Genomic DNA, 18,927 nt, shown 5'->3' with positions numbered 1-18,927 from the left:
CGACATTATGAAAATGACCTACACTACACAGATCACCGATTTACGACGCTTTTGCGATCGTTTATCGGCACATCTAGGCTTTACACATTGCGACGTCGTTACCGACGCCGGATGTGCGTCACTTTCGATTTGACCCCGACGATATCGCAGTAGCGATGTTGCAGCGTGCAAAGTACCCCTAAGGCTATGTGCCTGCCTACATTGCTTTTTCACGTGCTTCTTCTCTGCACATAAAAAAGCATGTTCTAGCAGAAAAAAAGGCTCATTTTTTTATTGCATTTGCGCATTTTTTTTTCTGTTTTTTTTTTTCAGTCATGGCGATTGGGGGGGGGGGTGTGTTTCAGGTGCTGTCCTCCAGCCGGGGCTCCGAGATTCACTGCCAAAAGCGGACCTCGCACTGTTCCCCGCAGTTTAACCCCCCCTAAATACTGCGATCGCAGCATTCAGGAGGCAGGGAGAGGAATCACTTACCTCTTGCTGGCGATCAGGTCCCTGTAATGTAATCACAGGGACCTGATCACTGCCATAGTAACCCTGAGTGGTCACCATGATGACCCAGAGTTACTGATCTACAGAGAGCCTCACACATCATGCTGTATGCACGGTGTGTGAGGCGAAGGGCTGCGCTATAATCCACTGTAGTGATAAAGCATTGCAGGGGATTATACAAACGCAGAAAAAAAAAAATGCAGAAACTATTCACATGAATCTTCTTTTTTCAGCAACAAATCTGCAAGGACAAAAGAAGCCGCGTGCACACAGCAAATCAGCATTCTCATAGACTTTGCTGGGATGTTCTCTCCTTGCATTTATTGATTAAAATAAGCAAGGAAAAACATAAAAAAAAGCAAAAAAAAAAAAAAGCCAACACTGCCGCTGTGCTGCTACTCCAGTCTTTTGTTGACTGGCTGCAGCGTGACATCAGATTGACAACACTGCGGCCAATCACTAAGTTCAGTGGCTCGTGCCCTCTACTTTGCTGGGAGGGTGAATAAAAGCTTAGTTTGTTATTTTAAAGGTCCCTGAACCTATGGACTAAATCTGTGAAATGGGACAACCCGCTTTAGCACTGAAAAAGAAATCTGGAGTGTAACAAAGAATCAGACCAAACTCCTTTATGAAGAAGAGAAGGGAAGAAAAAACAACAAAAAAAAAAACCACACACCAACTGTGCATCCTGCCTATCTAGTTTCTAGCAGTGCAGGGAAGCGTTCAGCTGTGTCACTAGCAGATTAGCCATTTGTCCTGATGTAACTTTACACATTAACTGCCCAGAAGGTCTCAGACTTTGCTGCAGCTTGCTCTGGGAAACATATGAACAAATGTCATAAAAATCTAAGTACATTGAAATGGTTTTAAACGGGCATCCTCTAATCCAGAAAGCCTGATACTGCAGCACAAAGCACAATATTAGGAGAAAACTGAGCAGTAGAGATGAGCGGACCCGTGGAGGTTCGGTGCAAGCAGACGGACTGTAGATAAAGTTTGGTTCGGGATTCACACTTTACCTGAACCCCAATGGACGTCAGCGATTGGAGTTTTTTCCATTTTTTTTTTTTTACATCTGATCATGCAGTACAAGCAGCTCGTACCGAGCGTACCCGAGCACAGTGATGCGCGCTCTGGTGGTCAGCACACGTAAAGCACCTAATCTCCGAACTGTTCATTTTGTAAAATCTGTGTTCAGTATGACCACCAAACCTAGGGTCCGCTCATCTCTACTCCGCAGTTATTAAAAAAAAAAAAAAAAAAATTGGAAAATTCTTCACCGTATTAGAGAAAAATATGAAGATTTTATGGTAACTTATAAAGCAGCATTGTCTCATCTGTGCCATCCATAACTAAATCAAAAGGAAATCAATAATTATATAATGGACATTATCTGGCTGCACAAGGGCCTGGTTTTTGTACGCTGGCCTAATGTATACATGTACAGGAGTCATACATGGCATGATCGGAGGAAAACGCAAGGGGATGTCAGCAGCGTCTATACAATTCTTGCCTTACTGAAAAATTAAAGATCAGTCCACAACGGTGTTTAAAAGGACAAAACGAGGTCTCACGTATGGTCGACGTCTGCAAAACATTTTCCTATGTACGACTGATCCGGGATCCAGGAGTCAGCCACATTCGCTTTGCTCATGTACGGCTCTACAGCTGTAAGAAAAGCATAGGTGTCCTTAGAGTCTGAACCTCGGGGCACGGTCATAAATCTTCCTTAGCAGAGGCTCTGTTTGTATCTGTAGAAGACTTTTTGTTGTTACTTTTCTTTTTCTCTGGTTTGCTTAAGTTTTTGGCTTTTGCACTGCCATCTCCGCCCTTTCCCGGGTACACCTGTCCTTCCAGTGTCACGTCTGCACATCTGTCCTGGCCCACAAGGAAGTCCTTCACTTCCCAGGCATAGCCACCATCACGCAGCATAAAGATGGCTCGGTTTGGTCCTACCATAAACCTATAGTGAAGCAAAGAAATATTACATACATGCTGATCTCAGAAGAAATGAAGACGACCAGGTCCTGATCTAATCCTAAGAATCATTGTATGTAACTGCCATGAAAATGAATGGTAATCACAAAAGAGCTGGTGAGGACAGATGTCCTGTCGGCAGGTAACTGGCCCACCTGAGCTAGATATACAGCACACAGGGATGCAATTGCTTCACTTTATGCTTTCCTCTGTGAGAATGTGGTTTCATTAATCTGCAGATCTGCACTGTACTTTACGCTGGCAGTTGGGAGTACAAGTCCGAGAGGAGACACGATGACTTCTCTACCTGCCTATGCCTGTAATTGACTGTTTGTCGCAGCCATCTTGATGGAGAGAAGTTGCTAAATCACAGGCAGGAGGCGACTTTTCATGTTATTAAGTACAGTGCAATACTGCAGATTGATGACATCTCGCATTGCCTGGAAAGTTAAAACTTGGCACATCAAGTCATTAATGTATCACTGATGGTAGAGGGACAGCAGCGGACCCTTCATATCCATAATTGCACAGCAACATATAAATAAGTGTGGCCATTACTCACAGCAAAGGGCGCAATAAAACGTTCATGGTGTCTAGATAATGCCAGATCAGGCACCTGCTGGCCAGGATGACTGCACGGGCAGCAGGTATTGTGCTTGTGTCCTATTCTAATATTTAGGATGAGTGCATAATACCTGCTGACAATGCATGCATCCCGCCATGAGTCTCCACTGCAGTATCAGCCGAACCACGTAAAGGGGATGTCCACTACTCGGAACAACCCCTTCTCAATCACTAGGTTTGCCTCCATTAAAATAAAACAGTCACCTCCGCCGTTCCAAAAGGGTTTGTGTGAAGGTAGCCTAGGCTATAAATTGTTTGTTCAAATGTAATAAGATTATCTGTGTATGTAAATAATCAAAATATAGATGTAGTAGCATAATTATCTGTGTGTCTATATGACAATTGCACAGACGCCATAATATGATTCTAAACTGTATATACAAGACAGAGTTAACCAAGGTACAGAAGAACAAGGGAGATATTCTGTTGTGAATGTCAGTTGTGCTTTTGCCGCTGTGAGGCTCCCTCTTGTGGCCAGGAATGGTTTGGACAGCCCAGGTGTATTGTGCAATGGGTGTTTCCATTGCTAATTATCTGCCTATTTAAACCCTGGTCTGATAGTAGGATATGCCGGATGTCAGTTGTTCTTTGTTCACCAGCCTGCTTCATACTGCTCCAGACCACATCTACCCCAGATAAGTGCTTTGCTCTTTGCTTGGTTCTTTTACTCTTATCTGAGTTTGTCATTTGCTGTGGTTGTTTTCAGTTTATTTTCATGCAGGGATCTTCCCTCTCTGTTGCTTAGTTGGGAAACTCCCTGCAGCTATGTTTGGAGTATTGCTCCTATTAGTCCACGTGTTTGTTGCTTCTTGAATTTGTAATTCTTCCTGCTTTCTGTTCATTGGTATGACAAGAGCGCCTGGTATAGGACGGAGTGCAGATCCAGCGATCTGAGGGCTTTTTATACTATCAGGTTCTTGGATTTTTGTAGGGTTTTTCTCTGGCCACCATCAGTCCCTTTCCTATCCTGTCCCATTTAGTTAGTGGGGGCCTCACCTTTGCTATTCCTATCATCTATCTGTGTATTGTGTTTTCCTATATCACCGCAGTCCTTGAATGTGGGGGGGCTTGCTATTCTTTATCTATTTTCTGAGGCAGAGAGTTATACATCTTGCCTTCCTTTAGGATAGCTAGTTCTCCGGCTGGGTTCACAGTGCACAGGATGTTAGTTCACCCCTCGGCTACTTCTAGTGTTGATGGTCAGTAAGAGGATGGCGGCCAGATTAGTTGCCAATGCTCTTGTCACCTTTTACCAATGATTTATGGTGGTCTTCCATGGTTCCGAATCATAACAATATTCATTAAGTTATTTGGGAGCCTTATCAGTGGTTTCACACACAGAAAAAAGGAATAATTAGCAGAGAGGTATTTTATAACATACTGGGAAAAACTGGGGAGTCGAATACTCCCTATTCTAGTTTCAAGGTCAATGTTGCATTCTGTATAATTGAGTCTTTTTCAATACACGAGTCCAATCCATGACATTGGCTCATATGGTGAACACGTTTTGTGTGATCATTGTCTGATTCAGTAATATCTGCGCAGATATCTAGCTAATTCGATCCATGCCTCTGGTTACTCTGAATGAAGATACCATTAGCTATCGTCACCTAAATTTCTCCCTTGACATTTGCACTTCCTCTCTCGAGGATCACATAACATTATTACATCATGTGAGCCCCGCGACCAATCAACGCTACATTTACTCTCTCTGCCTTCGGATGTAACAAACATCAAGTGAAAGTCAGTGGACAGCGGAAGCTCTGGACTTCCTCTTTATGTTTGATTGGTCTGGTATGATCTAGAGGCAGGGACAGTAAAGCTGGCACTGACTGGCCGCGGGGCTCGCATAATGTAACAATGCCACGTGAGCCCCAAGAGTGCGATTGCTGACACGGCTGGAACGATGCTGAAGCTGAGTATAAGTGTTTTTTAATGGGGGCAATCAGTGATTGAGAAGGGGTTGTCCAAGTAGTGTACAAGCACTGTAGAACCGGATAAATCTCAGAAATAACCAGACACTATTTCGCAGAGTCCACACCAGGCTAGATTCATTTACAGGGTTTAGCAGTCTGGAAAATACATGCAGCATATCAAGGGACTATGGTGCAAAAGGCTTAAAAGTGACTGACCTAGCTTTATCATTTCACGGTGTCACACAGTTTCTTCACATGGCTGGATTGCGCTGTCATACTCACTGCAGCACCGTCCTGTGCCTGAACAGCTTGCTGAGCTTTCTCATGCAGCTGTCCAGGATCTGTTGCATCTGCCTGTTGCTGACGAGTCTCCTCCTGGCTATAAGGGTGCATGGCAAAACTCTGCAGTAATTTGTATGGCCTACGTCCTGCTAAGTACTAATTACCCAGTCTATCCCCTTCCAGCACTTGGTATCAGGCAGATCCTCCCTCCACACAGGTGCCTGATCTTAAGTAGATTGTCTTTGTCTATTCTCCTCAGGGTTCTTTTGTTTGGTCTCTGTTTTTTCACTCCTGTTTATCCTGACCTCAACCTATGTGTACTGCTCCTGTGCTGTTTTTCCCATCCTTAGGCTATGTGCGCACTAGAGATGTGAAGTTTCTCAAGAAAATATCTTGAGAAACTTCTGCCAGTGAAAGATTTCCGGACCTGCGGAAAAAATCCGCACCAAATCCGCATGCGGATTTGACGCGGATTTGCAGCGATTTTCCCGCGGGTGGTTCCCTGCGGATTTCTGCAGGCTGTACTGCCGAAATCCGCAGGGTACCTGCGGAAATAATGGACATGTTCATTTTCTCAAGAAAGTTTCTCGAGAAATTCTTCTCGCGGAAATTTCTTGAGAAAAATCCGCACCAGTGCGCACAGCTATTTTTTTTTTCCATAGAATTTGCTGGGAAATGTCTGCACAAAGATTGCAGACATTTCTCAAGAAATTTCCGCGGCAAATCCGCGGGTAAATCCGCGGGTGAAAAGCTCTAGTGCGCACATAGCCTTAGACTGTCAGACAAGGCAAAACCCAGAAACCTGGTCAGTCTCCTGCACCCTGAGCCTTCTGTCAGCTGCTGCAGGCCTGGGGGACTGCCCTGGAGTACCACCTGGCGAATTCATGCAACTCAAGCCGAACATCATCAGGTGAAAACCAGGTAGCCACCTAATCACACCCCTCCAGGGTAAGGCTGGCCCGTACCAGAGTGGATTCACATCCACCAGCCACCACACACTGTAATCGGGAAGCTACTGACCGGCACCAAGCTAAAGAAAAACAAAACCATTAGGGCTTTGAAGGCTAAGAATTCAGAATCCAGATGATATTTGTGTACATATGTGACCAACTTAGTCGATGTCTAGCTAGAAATGGTAAGATCCTCCATAAACCCTCCCAATCACCTCTGAATGTCATAGTTGGCATTGAACAGGCTGCCCTGCCACAAGCTCGTGATCTCCTCACTCTCCTTCTCTGTGGGGTTTCCAGATACAGTCGCAAAGATCATTATGGTCTTTCCCTTCTTGGTCATCTGCAAGATGCTCTCTGGGTTCTTAGGATCAAGCTTTGAGAAGTCCACTGGGGCAGGTTTTCTCAGGTGTTCGGGAAGGTCTCCTTCCTCTATGTCATCATCTTTCTGAGGAAAAAAAAAAAAACAGTAAACAGTAAGGCTGGAACAATTGCAATATCAGTTTTTTTTTCCATATCGTCATTAGTACATCATCCATAGGCCATCAATATGTCAGACGCAGGACCGCAGTATGTCTTATTTAAGTTGACAATTTAACATAATAGGCCAAATACACTTTACTATGGTAATCATGTAAAAAAAAAAAAAAAAAAAAACACAAAACAAACACCTGGATTCCAGGTGCACGATCCGGATTCGGCAATTAAAGTAAAAATAAAAGAAGAAATAAGTGAGAGTTTCATACTTACCGAGACTCGGTGTCATGGCAGCACACTGCTTCCGTGTCGCGCATTCACTTCCTGTACTGTGCATGTATACACACAGGTTTCCGTGTTTTCCCCACCCACCAGTCATCCGCTCGTCTGTGATTGGTTGATGAAGGATGGCGCGTTTTGTACTTTATTCTAAATAAAGGATTTTTCTGTGTCTGTGCTGATTTACTGTCATTTACAGGTTAGTGTGATGCAGGTATCTCATAGACGCCTGTGCCATCACAAACCTAGGGTTTAGTAGCAGCTGTGCGCTGTTATTAACCCCTTATTACCCCGATTGGCAACGCATTATGCCATGGGAAGGGCCAGTAATGCACCGGGATAGTCACACCTAATAGATGCGGCAATACTGGGCAGCTGCGGGCCGAGAATACCAGCCCCCAGCCAGCGTCATCATGGCTGGGGATGAAAATTAGGGGGGGGGGGGGGGACCACACGCTGTGTTTTTTTTTTAAAAAAAAAAAAAGCCGGAGTCACGCTTGTGAGGGATACACTGCTCTCCCCGCCCGTCCTGCCGCCTGTGATTGGTTGCAATCAGCTGACACACTGCCACTCAGGGTGGGCCGCGTCTAAAAGCAACCAATTACATGCGCCGCTGGGCGGGCAAAGTAGTGAGTATTGAAAGGTCGGCTCCAAAAGGGAAAAGTGTGACCCGGAAAGAGTTTGCCGCCATGACACAGCCTCTGTGAGTATGTCGCGCTCACTCCTACCCCCCTCACAAACGTTTTTAATCTCCGGATTCTGGTCCCCTTTGACTTATATGGGCACGGGATTCCGGAGGGGATCAGACTCTTTTTAAAATCTGGCAGTGATCCGCCGATGCCGGTTTTTGGCAGGTTCGATCAACTCTATAAAACAACAGACGTCATGTGGATGGTAACCTGTATTTGATTTGTTAGATGTGGTGCATACTGCAATATTTGACACGCAGATCATCGGTCTGTATGTAAGGCTTCATGTGAACTCCCACACTGACTTACATTGGTCAGTGAGCCGCCTGTATGTGGTCAGTATATGGACAGCACATTCGTCTGAATGAGCCCTGATAGGTACATCATAACTGAATAAATACATCATGCATTATAAGTGAGGAGATTCACAGATCGATCTCGTGCCCTGTCACTGCCCGCCCCTCATTATGACAGAGAGTAGTAGAATGAGGGTTTCCAGGCCGCGCCAATGACCAGCCGATATTAGGATGTTAGATTAATGTTGCTTTTATTCCAATGTACAGGTCTACGCGTTTCGGAAGGCACCCCTTCCTTCTTCAGGACCACATGGCAAGAAAACATAATTTAGTGATTTTATGTTTTCTTGCCATGTGGTCCTGAAGAAGGAAGGGGTGCCTTCCGAAACGCGTAGACCTGTACATTGGAATAAAAGCAACATTAATCTAACATCCTAATATCGGCTGGTCATTGGCGCGGCCTGGAAACCCTCATTCTACTACTCTCTGTTATCTGCCAACCGAGGGACCGCTGCCGTGGCTTGGAATTACCTACATATATGCTGGTATAGGTGTTGTGACTGTCACAACCCCTATAGGTGAGTAATACCATATCTCTCTCTCCCCTATTGCTACTGGGGTAAGACCCTATTGCGCTTCTTTATCTCCACAGTATATCTTCCGCCCCTCATTATGGTCACTGGCAGATTGCTGACAATACAGTCATCATATATATGTATCTGGAGGTGGGAAGGAATTTTTTATCCGCCCCATGGGGTTTTCGCTTTCCTCTGGATCAGCGTATTAGGTTACAGGATGAACTCAATGGACTTAGTACTATGATACTAGATCTTCTGAGCCTAGCGGAACGATCGCTGCCTGGTACATTTCTTCATTGCTCCTATGTGCTTTATCCGGTATATACTATATAGTCCATATACACAGTCCGGCTCTCACCTTGGCACTCGTAGGCAATGGCATCTGACACCAGGAGCCCTAATGCCGGAACCTGCCAGAGACCCTATGGGCCCGGCGGGTGTATGGGTGTATGTGGACTGGGCATGGGCAGGGTCACATGTGATAAGCACAGCTGAGATCACCACCAGCCCTGCCCAGCTTTGCAGTCAGTGAATAGAAATAAGAACGTTCACATTCACGGACAGGAAATTGTCCAATAGTAATATTGTCCTGGTTGCTAATAGCAACACAGCAACACATCATCGAAGCCCTGACCACAGCCATAATGAGAGCCTGGAGATCTGGTCCAGGCCACTAGTGTCTGCCAGGAGGAGCTATCAATGGCGGTGGCCCTGGTGGGCAGAGGGTCGGCGCCTCCAGCACTGCCCCCTCAGGCTGAGCCTCATTCATTCACAGCCTCACCTCCCACTGCTCCAGCAGCCGGGCCATGTCGGCGTCATTGTAGTCCCGGATATCTTTCTTCTTCTTGTCTTCTGCAGCTGCTGTGAGACTCAGGACCAGCAGCAGGCACACACACAGCCCGCTCATACTGACAGCCGCCATCACCGTCCACAATCAGCGGACATGCGCACTCCAGAGCCATCCGTACCACAGACGCCGAGAGGAGGAGCCAGATGTGCTACAGCCAGCGCTGATTGGCTGAATGTGAGTAAAGGAACCAATGACCGAACGACGCTTGTTCTCTCCTCTGATTGGTGAACGTGCCGTCCATTTTTGATGTGGGCATTTTCTGGCTTTTGCCATTCTTTACTACTACAGGCGACAATTTTTCGGATCTTTTTTTCTACTGGCGCTGTAATAGAAGCAACAGCGATACATTAGCTCTCTATAAATCTAGTGTATTAGCAAAATCAATCAAAATGTAGCTTACATTCCTTATACTGCTGTAATGAAGTGAAAGCTGTCCTGTGATACGTTGCTGTTTGATAAGTGAGGCTCTTTGTATTACTCAGCCTAGCTAAACAAAGGGCGCCAGAGCAGCCGAATGTAAGACTCCAATTGTGTCCACACCCAAACCCAAGTATTACCAGGACATCAGCAGTATCAGCGCCGTCTGCCATCTTCCTCTAAGGCCCCCTTCACACGTCCGTGAAAAACACGCACGTGTGTTACGGGCCATTTTTCGGGTCCGTGTCCCGTTTTTGTGTCCATTTTTATGGTCCGTGTGGCATCAGTGTGAATTGCGTATGCTAGCCGTGTTTGTGTATAGAACGTCTGTGTGTGCGTGTGGAGTGACCGTGTATGTGTACGTGGAATGTCCGTGTGCAATGTCCGTGTGGAATGTCCGTGTGTGTGATGCACAATGTCGTTTATAAATGTCGGCTGACAGCAGACAGAGTTGCGCGATGAGAATGAACTCGGGTGAACTTCACCCGACTTCATCCTCATACCGCGGCTCTGTCTGTGTGCCGTATACTGATTAGCGGTCACCTGTGAAGGATTCACCGGTGACCGCTAATCCCCCGAGTGACTGAAGTTTCCCCCCCTCTCTCATACTCACCGATCCCCGATCACCGACGCGGCGTTGCACAGCATTCACACTGCTGCGGCGGCTTTTACTATTTTGAAAAAGCCGGCCGCTCATTAAAAAATCTCGTATTCCCTGCTTTCCCCACCCACCGGTGCCTATGATTGGTTGCAGTGAGACACGCCCCCACGCTGAGTGACAGGTGTCTCACTGCACCCAATTACAGCATCCGGTGGGCGTGTCTATACTGTGCAGTAAAATAAATAAATAAATAATTAAAAAAAACGGCGTGCGGTCCCCCCCAATATTAATACCAGCCAGATAAAGCCATACGGCTGAAGGCTGGTATTCTCAGGATGGGGAGCTCCACGTTATGGGGAGCCCCCCACCCTAACAATATCAGTCAGCAGCCGCCCAGAATTGCCGCATACATTATATGTGACAGTTCTGGGACTGTACCCGGCTCTTCCCGATTTACCCTGGTGTTTTGGCAAATCGGGGTAATAAGGAGTTAATGGCAGCCCATAGCTGCCACTAAATCCTAGATTAATCATGTCAGGCGTCTCCCCGAGATTCCTTCCATGATTATTCTGTAAGTGACAGTAAATAAACACACACACCCGAAAAAATCCTTTATTAGAAATAAAAAACACAAACATATACCTTGGTTCAACAATTTAATCAGCCTGAAAAAGCCCTCCATGTCCGGCGTAATCCACGGAGGTCCAGCGTTGCATCCAGCTCTGCTGCATGGAGGTGACAGGAGCTGCAGAAGACACCGCCGCACCTGTTAGCTCCACGCAGCTAATGAAGAGTGCCGCGCGATCAGCTGAGCTGTCACTGAGGTTACCCGCTGTCAACGCTGGATCCAGTGACAGCGGATAACCTCAGTGACAGCTCAGCTGATCGCGCGGCTGTCTTCATTAGCTGTGTGGAGCTGACAGGAGCGGCTGTGTGTGCTGCAGCTCCTGTCACCTCCATGCAGCAGAGCTGGAAGCGACGCTGGACCATCCTGGATTACGCCGGACATGGAGGGCTTTTTCGGGCTGATTAAATTGTTGAATCAGGGTATATGTTTGTGTTTTTTATTTCTAATAAAGGATTTTTCAGGTGTGTGTGTTTATTTACTGTCACTTACAGATTAATCATGAAACGAATCTCGGGGAGACGCCGGACATGATTAATCTAGGATTTAGTGGGAGCTATGGGCTGCCATTAACTCCTTATTACCCCGATTTGCCAAAGCACCAGGGCAAATCGGGAAGAGCCGGGTACAGTCCCAGAACTGTCGCATCTAATGTATGCGGCAATTCTGGGCGGCTGCTGACTGATATTGTTAGGCTGGGGGGCTCCCCATAACGTGGAGCTCCCCATCCTGAGAATACCAGCCTTCAGCCGTATGGCTTTATCTGGCTGGTATTAAAATGGGGGGGGACCGTACGCCGTTTTGTTTAATTATTTATTTATTTATTTTACCGCACAGTATAGACACGCCCACAGGCTGCTGTGATTGGGTGCAGTGAGACACCTGTCACTCAGCGTGGGGGAGTGTCTCACTGCAACCAATCATAGGCGCCGGTGGGCGGGGAAAGCAGGGAGTACGAGATTGTTTAATGAGCGGCCGGCTTTTTCAAAATAGTAAAAGCCGCCGCAGCAGTGTGAATGCCGTGCAGCGCCGCGCCGGAGACCGGGGAACGGTAAGTATGAGAGAGGGGGGGAAACTGACCGACAGACTGTGAGAGAGGGACAGACAGACAGAGAGACCGACAGAGAGACAGAGAGACCGACCGACGGACTCAGGGAGATTGACCGACATACACAGAAATAGAAAGAATGGCCGACATCACTAGAAATAAAAACACCAAACAGACACGGACTATAGGTAGATGCATACGTGTTTACGAAACGTGTGTGCACATACCCATAGACTTTCATTGTGTCCACGTGTGCGTGCTCCGTGCAGATAACGGACATGCATCCGTGCAAAACGCAAACACATACGGATCACGGACACGCCCACACGGACATAATGAAATAACGCACGCGTGACCACAATCATAGATTAACATTGGTGCATGTTTGTCCGTGTCTCCGGTATATACGGGAACGGAACAAACACGCACGTGTTTCACGGACGTGTGAAGGGGGCCTAAGATGAAGGATTCAAGCCATCATGTAGAATTTTTAAAGGGGTTTTCCAAGACTTATTTAGGGTTGGCCATCACAATGTGATCTGTATACCAACCAGTCACCAAGGCCAGATCAGTGTCCGCAGTGTTTTGGATGAGGCGTTGTACAGTACAAGCACAGGGGATAGCATTTATAGAAATCTCCTTCCCATTGTGCTTTTTTTTCTCCGCAATGTAAACTGACCGCTTTCCGAGCTGCAGCATGTCAGTTTGTATTCTTAGCTGGAGACCACAGCTAAAGTCTGCAGCGCCCCGAACCCTGATCGTGGGCACGGGAGGCGTGTTCCCCTGCGGAGAGCACTCACGTCTCCACAGGAGAACGCAGCCTGTGTGGATCATGGGCACGAACCCTTATCGTTTTCACACTGGGACAGGACAGGAGCACAACATGGTGTGCTGACCCAGTTTGTCAAAATCACTAGGAGGAGCACGTTCTTTTCACCACAAATCTCCCTCTAGTCCCTGAGACTCACACACACACCTTCCCACCCCTCCTGATTCATTAAGAGCCCGGTGCCTCGCATTCATCAAAATCGGTGTTAGGCCCAGTGCCCACGCTGTGTAGTTTTGACGCGTATTTTCAGAAATCTTCAGCAAAATTTGCATTTCCATTGTGAAGCCAGCAAAGTCTATGAGAATTCAGAAGTACCGTGCCCACGTTGCTTATTTTTTTTCTTGAGTATTTGGTGCTGATTTGGTGCAGAAAAAAATCAGCACCAAATACACAAGGGAAAAATACTCAACGTGGGCACAGCAATTCTGAATTCTCATAGACTTTGCTGGCTTCACAATGGACATGCAGAGTTTGCTGCAGATTTAAAAAATCTGCGGCAAAATCTGTCAAAATACACAGCGCGGGCACAGGGCCTTAAACGCCAATCTTGATGAATTAGGGCTTAAAGGGAATCTATCAGCAGGTTTTTATCATATAATCTGAGAGCACCATACTGTAGCAGAAGAGAGCCTGATTCCAGTGATGTGTCCCTTAATGGGCTGTTTTGCTGTTTCAATTCAATCAGTGTTTTATCAGCAAGAGATTATTATTGAAGAACAACCACACCCCAACCACTGATTAGCAGCTCTCTTTCACTATACAATGTACTCAGAAAACTGAGTTCAACATCTTATCTCTGCTAGATCTTCAGCAAAGAAAACTGTAACTAACCCTCTTGCTGCTGCCAGATTACAAAGCAACAACCTGCTGACAGATTCCCTTTAAATGTAATGTGGTGCTAATTTGAAAGACTTATTTTCTAAGATGCAGAAACTGCACTTTCTTGGGGAAAACTGTCTCCCTACACTTTCTCTACTACGTAATCAATAATACTTCAGCTTTGAACAGCCATCTCATAATTTTTGTTAAGAACCTTGTTCCCAAACACCATTTGATAGTTAGGTAATGTATCCCTGGCAGGTTAGTCTCTTTGTTGAGCTCAGCATAGACTAGTCAAATCTGAATTGTGTGGCGAGGACTTTTATCAAAATCAACTTAATCTCATAAGTCATGTCCACCATGATATAAATTAGATTAGTCAGGCATGACTTTTTTGTTACAAACCCATGCTGGCTCTGGTTAATTACTGTATTGTTATCCAAGTACTTACATACATGCTGTGTAATAATTTGTTCAAAGATCTTTCCTGGTATAGAAGCAAGACTCACTGGCCTGTAATTTCCTGGCTTCATCGTCTTTCCTTTTTTTTGAAGATAGGGACATTTGCCCTTCTCCAGTCTTCTAGGATTTCTCCTGTTCTCCAGGAAGTTTCAAAGATTTTGGCTAGTGGTTCTGCTATTTCCTCTGCTATCTCTTTCAGTCCCCTAGAATGTAATTCATCTGGATCTGGAGATTTAAATTAGCTACGTGTTCCCTCACCATCTCAATTTTATTCCTTCCATAGCACAGTGAAGATCAGTTGATATTAGATTTGTTTTCTTAGAAAACACAAATGCAAAATAGTAATATAAAAGTTTGACCTTCTTAACATCATTTTTGGCCATTTTACCCTTTTCATCCTGTAAAAATCCTATTGTGTCTTTGACTTTTCTTTTTACATACCCCAAAAATCTTTTTTTTTTATTGCTTTTGGTCTTCCTTGCAAGCCTCACTTCATTACTCGTTTTAGCTCTTCTCTATCAATTGTGGCAACTGCATTTAAAAGGTTGCAAAAAGTGGAAGGCGTCTGATCACGAGACTCACGACACCCATTGACTCACCGGAACATGACTGCAGTATACCAATGGCAAAGTCATGGCAGTCAGGAGTAGAGATGAGCGAACCGGTCCCGGTTCGGCTCGAGGTCGGTTCGCCAAACGGAGCTCCCGTTTGAGTTCGGCTCGTCGAACGTTCGACGAACCGAACTCGAACTGCATAGAAAACAATGGCAGGCAATCACAAACACAGAAAAACACCTAGAAAACACCCTCAAAGGTGTCCAAAAGGTGACAAACAACTCACAACACAACACAAACACATGGGAAAGTGACAAGGACATATACTCATGCGAAAACAAAACAGCTGGACAAGGAAAAAGAGGAGGACACACAGATATATGAGTATATGCAAGGAAACATCGATTCCATTATTGTGCAACTTGAGCCCTGCTCATTTTAGGCTTCCAATCTTGATAAATTGCCTGAGCTTGCCACGTACGCCTTGGGGATCTTGTCGTGTCCTGCTGCCAGCGTTCTCTCGGAACCTGTCTTCAGTGCTGCTGGGGGTCTGCTGGCAGATAAGCACATGTGTCTGTCCACTGACAATGTGGACATGGCTCTCAGAGGACTTTTCTTCCCCTGGGTTAGCCAGGGGAGGCGAAATGCACGTGTATTTTTGAGAGTGCTTCATGCAAAGCATCTTTTTCATTTTGAAAAGGGGGGTCAAGTGATGTCAGTCAAGTGCGGTGTGTGTGGCCCAATTAGTGGAAACGAGGGAGACTGTGGTTGGAGTCCCCTCGCTGTGTTTGTAAAAGAACCAAGATGAACAAGTCATGGCTCTCAGAGGACTTTTCTTCCCCTGGGTCATCCAGGGGACGGGAAAGGCACGCGTATTTTTGAGAGTGCTTCATGCCAAGCATCTTTTTCTTTTTCAAAAGGGGGGGTCAACTGATGCCAGTCAAGTGGGGTGTGTGTGGCCCAATTAGTGGCAACGAGGGAGACTGTGGTTGGAGTCCCCTCGCTGTGTTTCTAAAAGAACCAAGATGAACAAGTCATGGCTCTCAGAGGACTTTTCTTCCCCTGGGTCAGCCAGGGGACGGGAAAGGCATGCGTATTTTTGAGAGTGCTTCATGCCAAGCATCTTTTTCTTTTTCAAAAGGGAAGGTCAACTGATGCCAGTCAAGTGGGGTGTGTGTGGCCCAGTTAGTGGAAACGAGGGAGACTGTGGTTGGAGTCCCCTCGCTGTGTTTCTAAAAGAACCAAGATGAACAAGTCATGGCTCTCAGAGGACTTTTCTTCCCCTGGGTCATCCAGGGGACGGGAAAGGCACGCGTATTTTTGAGAGTGCTTCATGCCAAGCATCTTTTTCTTTTTCAAAAGGGAAGGTCAACTGATGCCAGTCAAGTGGGGTGTGTGTGGCCCAGTTAGTGGAAACGAGGGAGACTGTGGTTGGAGTCCCCTCGCTGTGTTTCTAAAAGAACCAAGATGAACAAGTCATGGCTCTCAGAGGACTTTTCTTCCCCTGGGTCATCCAGGGGACGGGAAAGGCACGCGTATTTTTGAGAGTGCTTCATGCCAAGCATCTTTTTCTTTTTCAAAAGGGGGGGTCAACTGATGCCAGTCAAGTGGGGTGTGTGTGGCCCAATTAGTGGCAACGAGGGAGACTGTGGTTGGAGTCCCCTCGCTGTGTTTCTAAAAGAACCAAAATGAACAAGTCATGGCTCTCAGAGGACTTTTCTTCCCCTGGGTCAGCCAGGGGACGGGAAAGGCACGCGTATTTTTGAGAGTGCTTCATGCCAAGCATCTTTTTCTTTTTCAAAATGGAAGGTCAACTGATGCCAGTCAAGTGGGGTGTGTGTGGCCCAATTAGTGGCAATGAGGGACACTGTGGTTGGAGTCCCCTTACTGTGTTTTACATGCTTTTAGAAGGGCATGACATGGCTTATAGGTTGACTTTCAGCATCTGGAAACTGTTGGCTACCAAAATGCTGCCTTTCCAACCTTTTTAACCGAGGATTTTTGAGACCTTATGCCCATCGCAGTGCCCCAAGAGCCGATGCCCAGGCGCCACTCCTTCTCCAACAAAGGCATGCACACGCTACACCAGCATGTCGCACTAAACATCACTGATTCCTTGAGAAACTCTGTGTGACAGGGTGCATTTCACCACAGATAATTGGCCCAGTAAGCATGGACCGGGGCGTTACATGTCGCTGACTGGGCAATGGGTTACTGTGGGGAGAGATGGAGAAGGGTCTGCTGTACAAGTCTTGCCGTCCCCACGAGTTGTGTCAATCCTTCTTCTGTATGTAGAAGTTAATAAACTGCTTCTGCCTCTTCAACCTCGTGTGGGTCCTCTACCTTGGCGCAAACCCTGTGTGGTCAGGCCACCCTTCCTTGTAACTGCGCACAAGGACTACCACACACCTCCTTACTATGCTGGCAGCAGAGCTCAATGCCATCAGGCGGTCAAAGGTTTACTTTGAAATGTATGGGAAATGTGAGTCACACCGCTGAGAAGTTGTGGACGGTTAGCTCTGGAGACCGAGTTTCATCAATGGTTGTGTCCACTCAACCAGCAGCCAGGGAAGGCCGAATGCGACAATGATGCAAACATGGGTGCGGCCCTTCGCTGTGACAATGTGACACACGTGCCTTGTGTGGTTCACGTGTTGAACCTGGTTGTCCAGCAATTTTTAAAGCACTATCCTGGCCCACATGGCCTTCTGCAGAGAGCATGGTGTAACGCCTTCCTTGATCCACACACTCAGATGGGCTGTAAATGATAGGCTAGAGGGAAGCCACTCACCAAGCAGGACCCCTAGAACCCTGAAACCCTTTAACCCCTATACAGGGATTAGGAATTACACAGGGCCCAAGGTGATTAATACCTGTGGAAGGCTGCAGTTCCAGAGAATAGTAGTCAGGCAGGGTCAAAACATTAATTGAGAAACAGGAACAGAATGGGATGGCCAGGACTTAATCAGAAAACAAGCAGAGGTGAAATGCGGATCGGCCAACAAGGTACATAAACAGCAAGCAGGAAAAGTAGTCAGGTAACAAGCACACAAAATCATAAAACTGAACTGGAGGTAAAAGTAACCAAAGGTTCATAGCTATGTCTGGCAGTGGTCTGCAGACAGGATGGGCATAAAAAAGGGTGTGGTGTCTTCCCATTGGTTGTAGCTGAATGATGGTATTTCATCTGTGAGATACCCACCAGCTACATTCAGCCAGAGATTCTGCATCTGTCAAGGTAATGCAGCCCAGTGGGTGAGCATAACCTGCGTCCACCTGCGCCGCTGGCATCGACTCCTCTCCCATCATCAGCACTATGCATGAAAGGAACACGTTGTCACCTGGCGACCGGAGTACAAATTGACGGAGCGTACTCCGTTGGTGACTTAACAGCCGTGTGCGGCAATGATGCAAACCTGGCTGCGGGCCATCGTCAGGGCAATGTGACACACGTGCCTTGTATGGCTCACGTGTTGAACCTAATTCTCCAGCAATTTTTAAAACACCATCCCGGCCTACATGGCCTTGTGCAGCGGGCACGCTCGCTATGTGCTCACTTCCATCGTGCGCACACAGCAGCTCAACAACTTTCATCACTCCGGAAGTCTTAGGGTCTGGCAGTTAAATGCCGGAAATGCGATGTTCCGACACGCAGGAATTGGAATCTGCACATGTTGCAGCGTGTGTGGCAGCACCGCAGAGCCCTGCTGAAATACGGTATGACATATAGCCTGGGATAACTTGATCCAGAGGTGGTGCAGATCACGCTGCTGGAGTGGTGTCAGCATACCTCCCAACCGTCCCGGATACAGCGGGACAGTCCCTCTTCTGAGCCTTTGATCCCGGCTCCCGCCCGTGAGGCTGTTTATCCCGGCTCCACCCACCCACTGTAGCCCCGCCTCGCTGTTTCTCCCTTCTACTATTCATTACAGAGCCGAGCGCGCACCTACTCCTGTGACTGCTGCTGAGGTATGAATCACCCCCTGCAGCAGAGCGACCCCCCTGCAGCAGAGCGACCCCCCTGCAGCAGAGCCCCCCCCCCCTGCACCAGAGCCGACCCCCCCCAGTCCCGGAGCCTGCGTTTGTCTGCAGCTGTTCTCTGATTCCCCGTGTGCGGCTTCTCACTGCTGCAGACACGCGGGGAATCAGGAAGCTGAGGAGACCG

General features: G+C 47.0%; 1 protein-coding gene across 1 annotated transcript in view; it reads right to left on the bottom strand.

The window, feature by feature from the left end:
* MESD (mesoderm development LRP chaperone) overlaps positions 1-9,509 on the bottom strand; it is a 10,027-nt gene extending 518 nt beyond the window's left edge. The window contains exons 1-3 of the mRNA XM_075345915.1: positions 9,339-9,509; positions 6,454-6,686; positions 1-2,452 (exon numbers count right to left, since the gene is read on the bottom strand). The exon at positions 1-2,452 is cut by the window's left edge and continues 518 nt beyond it. Of these exons, the coding sequence (XP_075202030.1) occupies positions 2,206-2,452; positions 6,454-6,686; positions 9,339-9,479 (621 nt within the window). The 5' untranslated portion in view covers positions 9,480-9,509 and the 3' untranslated portion in view covers positions 1-2,205. The remainder of the gene's footprint in view (positions 2,453-6,453; positions 6,687-9,338) is intronic.
* Positions 9,510-18,927: the final 9,418 nt, after the last annotated feature.

This window comes from Anomaloglossus baeobatrachus, chromosome 4 (assembly GCF_048569485.1).
Source record: "Anomaloglossus baeobatrachus isolate aAnoBae1 chromosome 4, aAnoBae1.hap1, whole genome shotgun sequence".
NCBI lineage: Eukaryota > Metazoa > Chordata > Amphibia > Anura > Aromobatidae > Anomaloglossus > Anomaloglossus baeobatrachus.
Note: the sequence above shows the minus strand (reverse complement) of the source record. Positions and strands in the feature narration are given on the sequence as shown.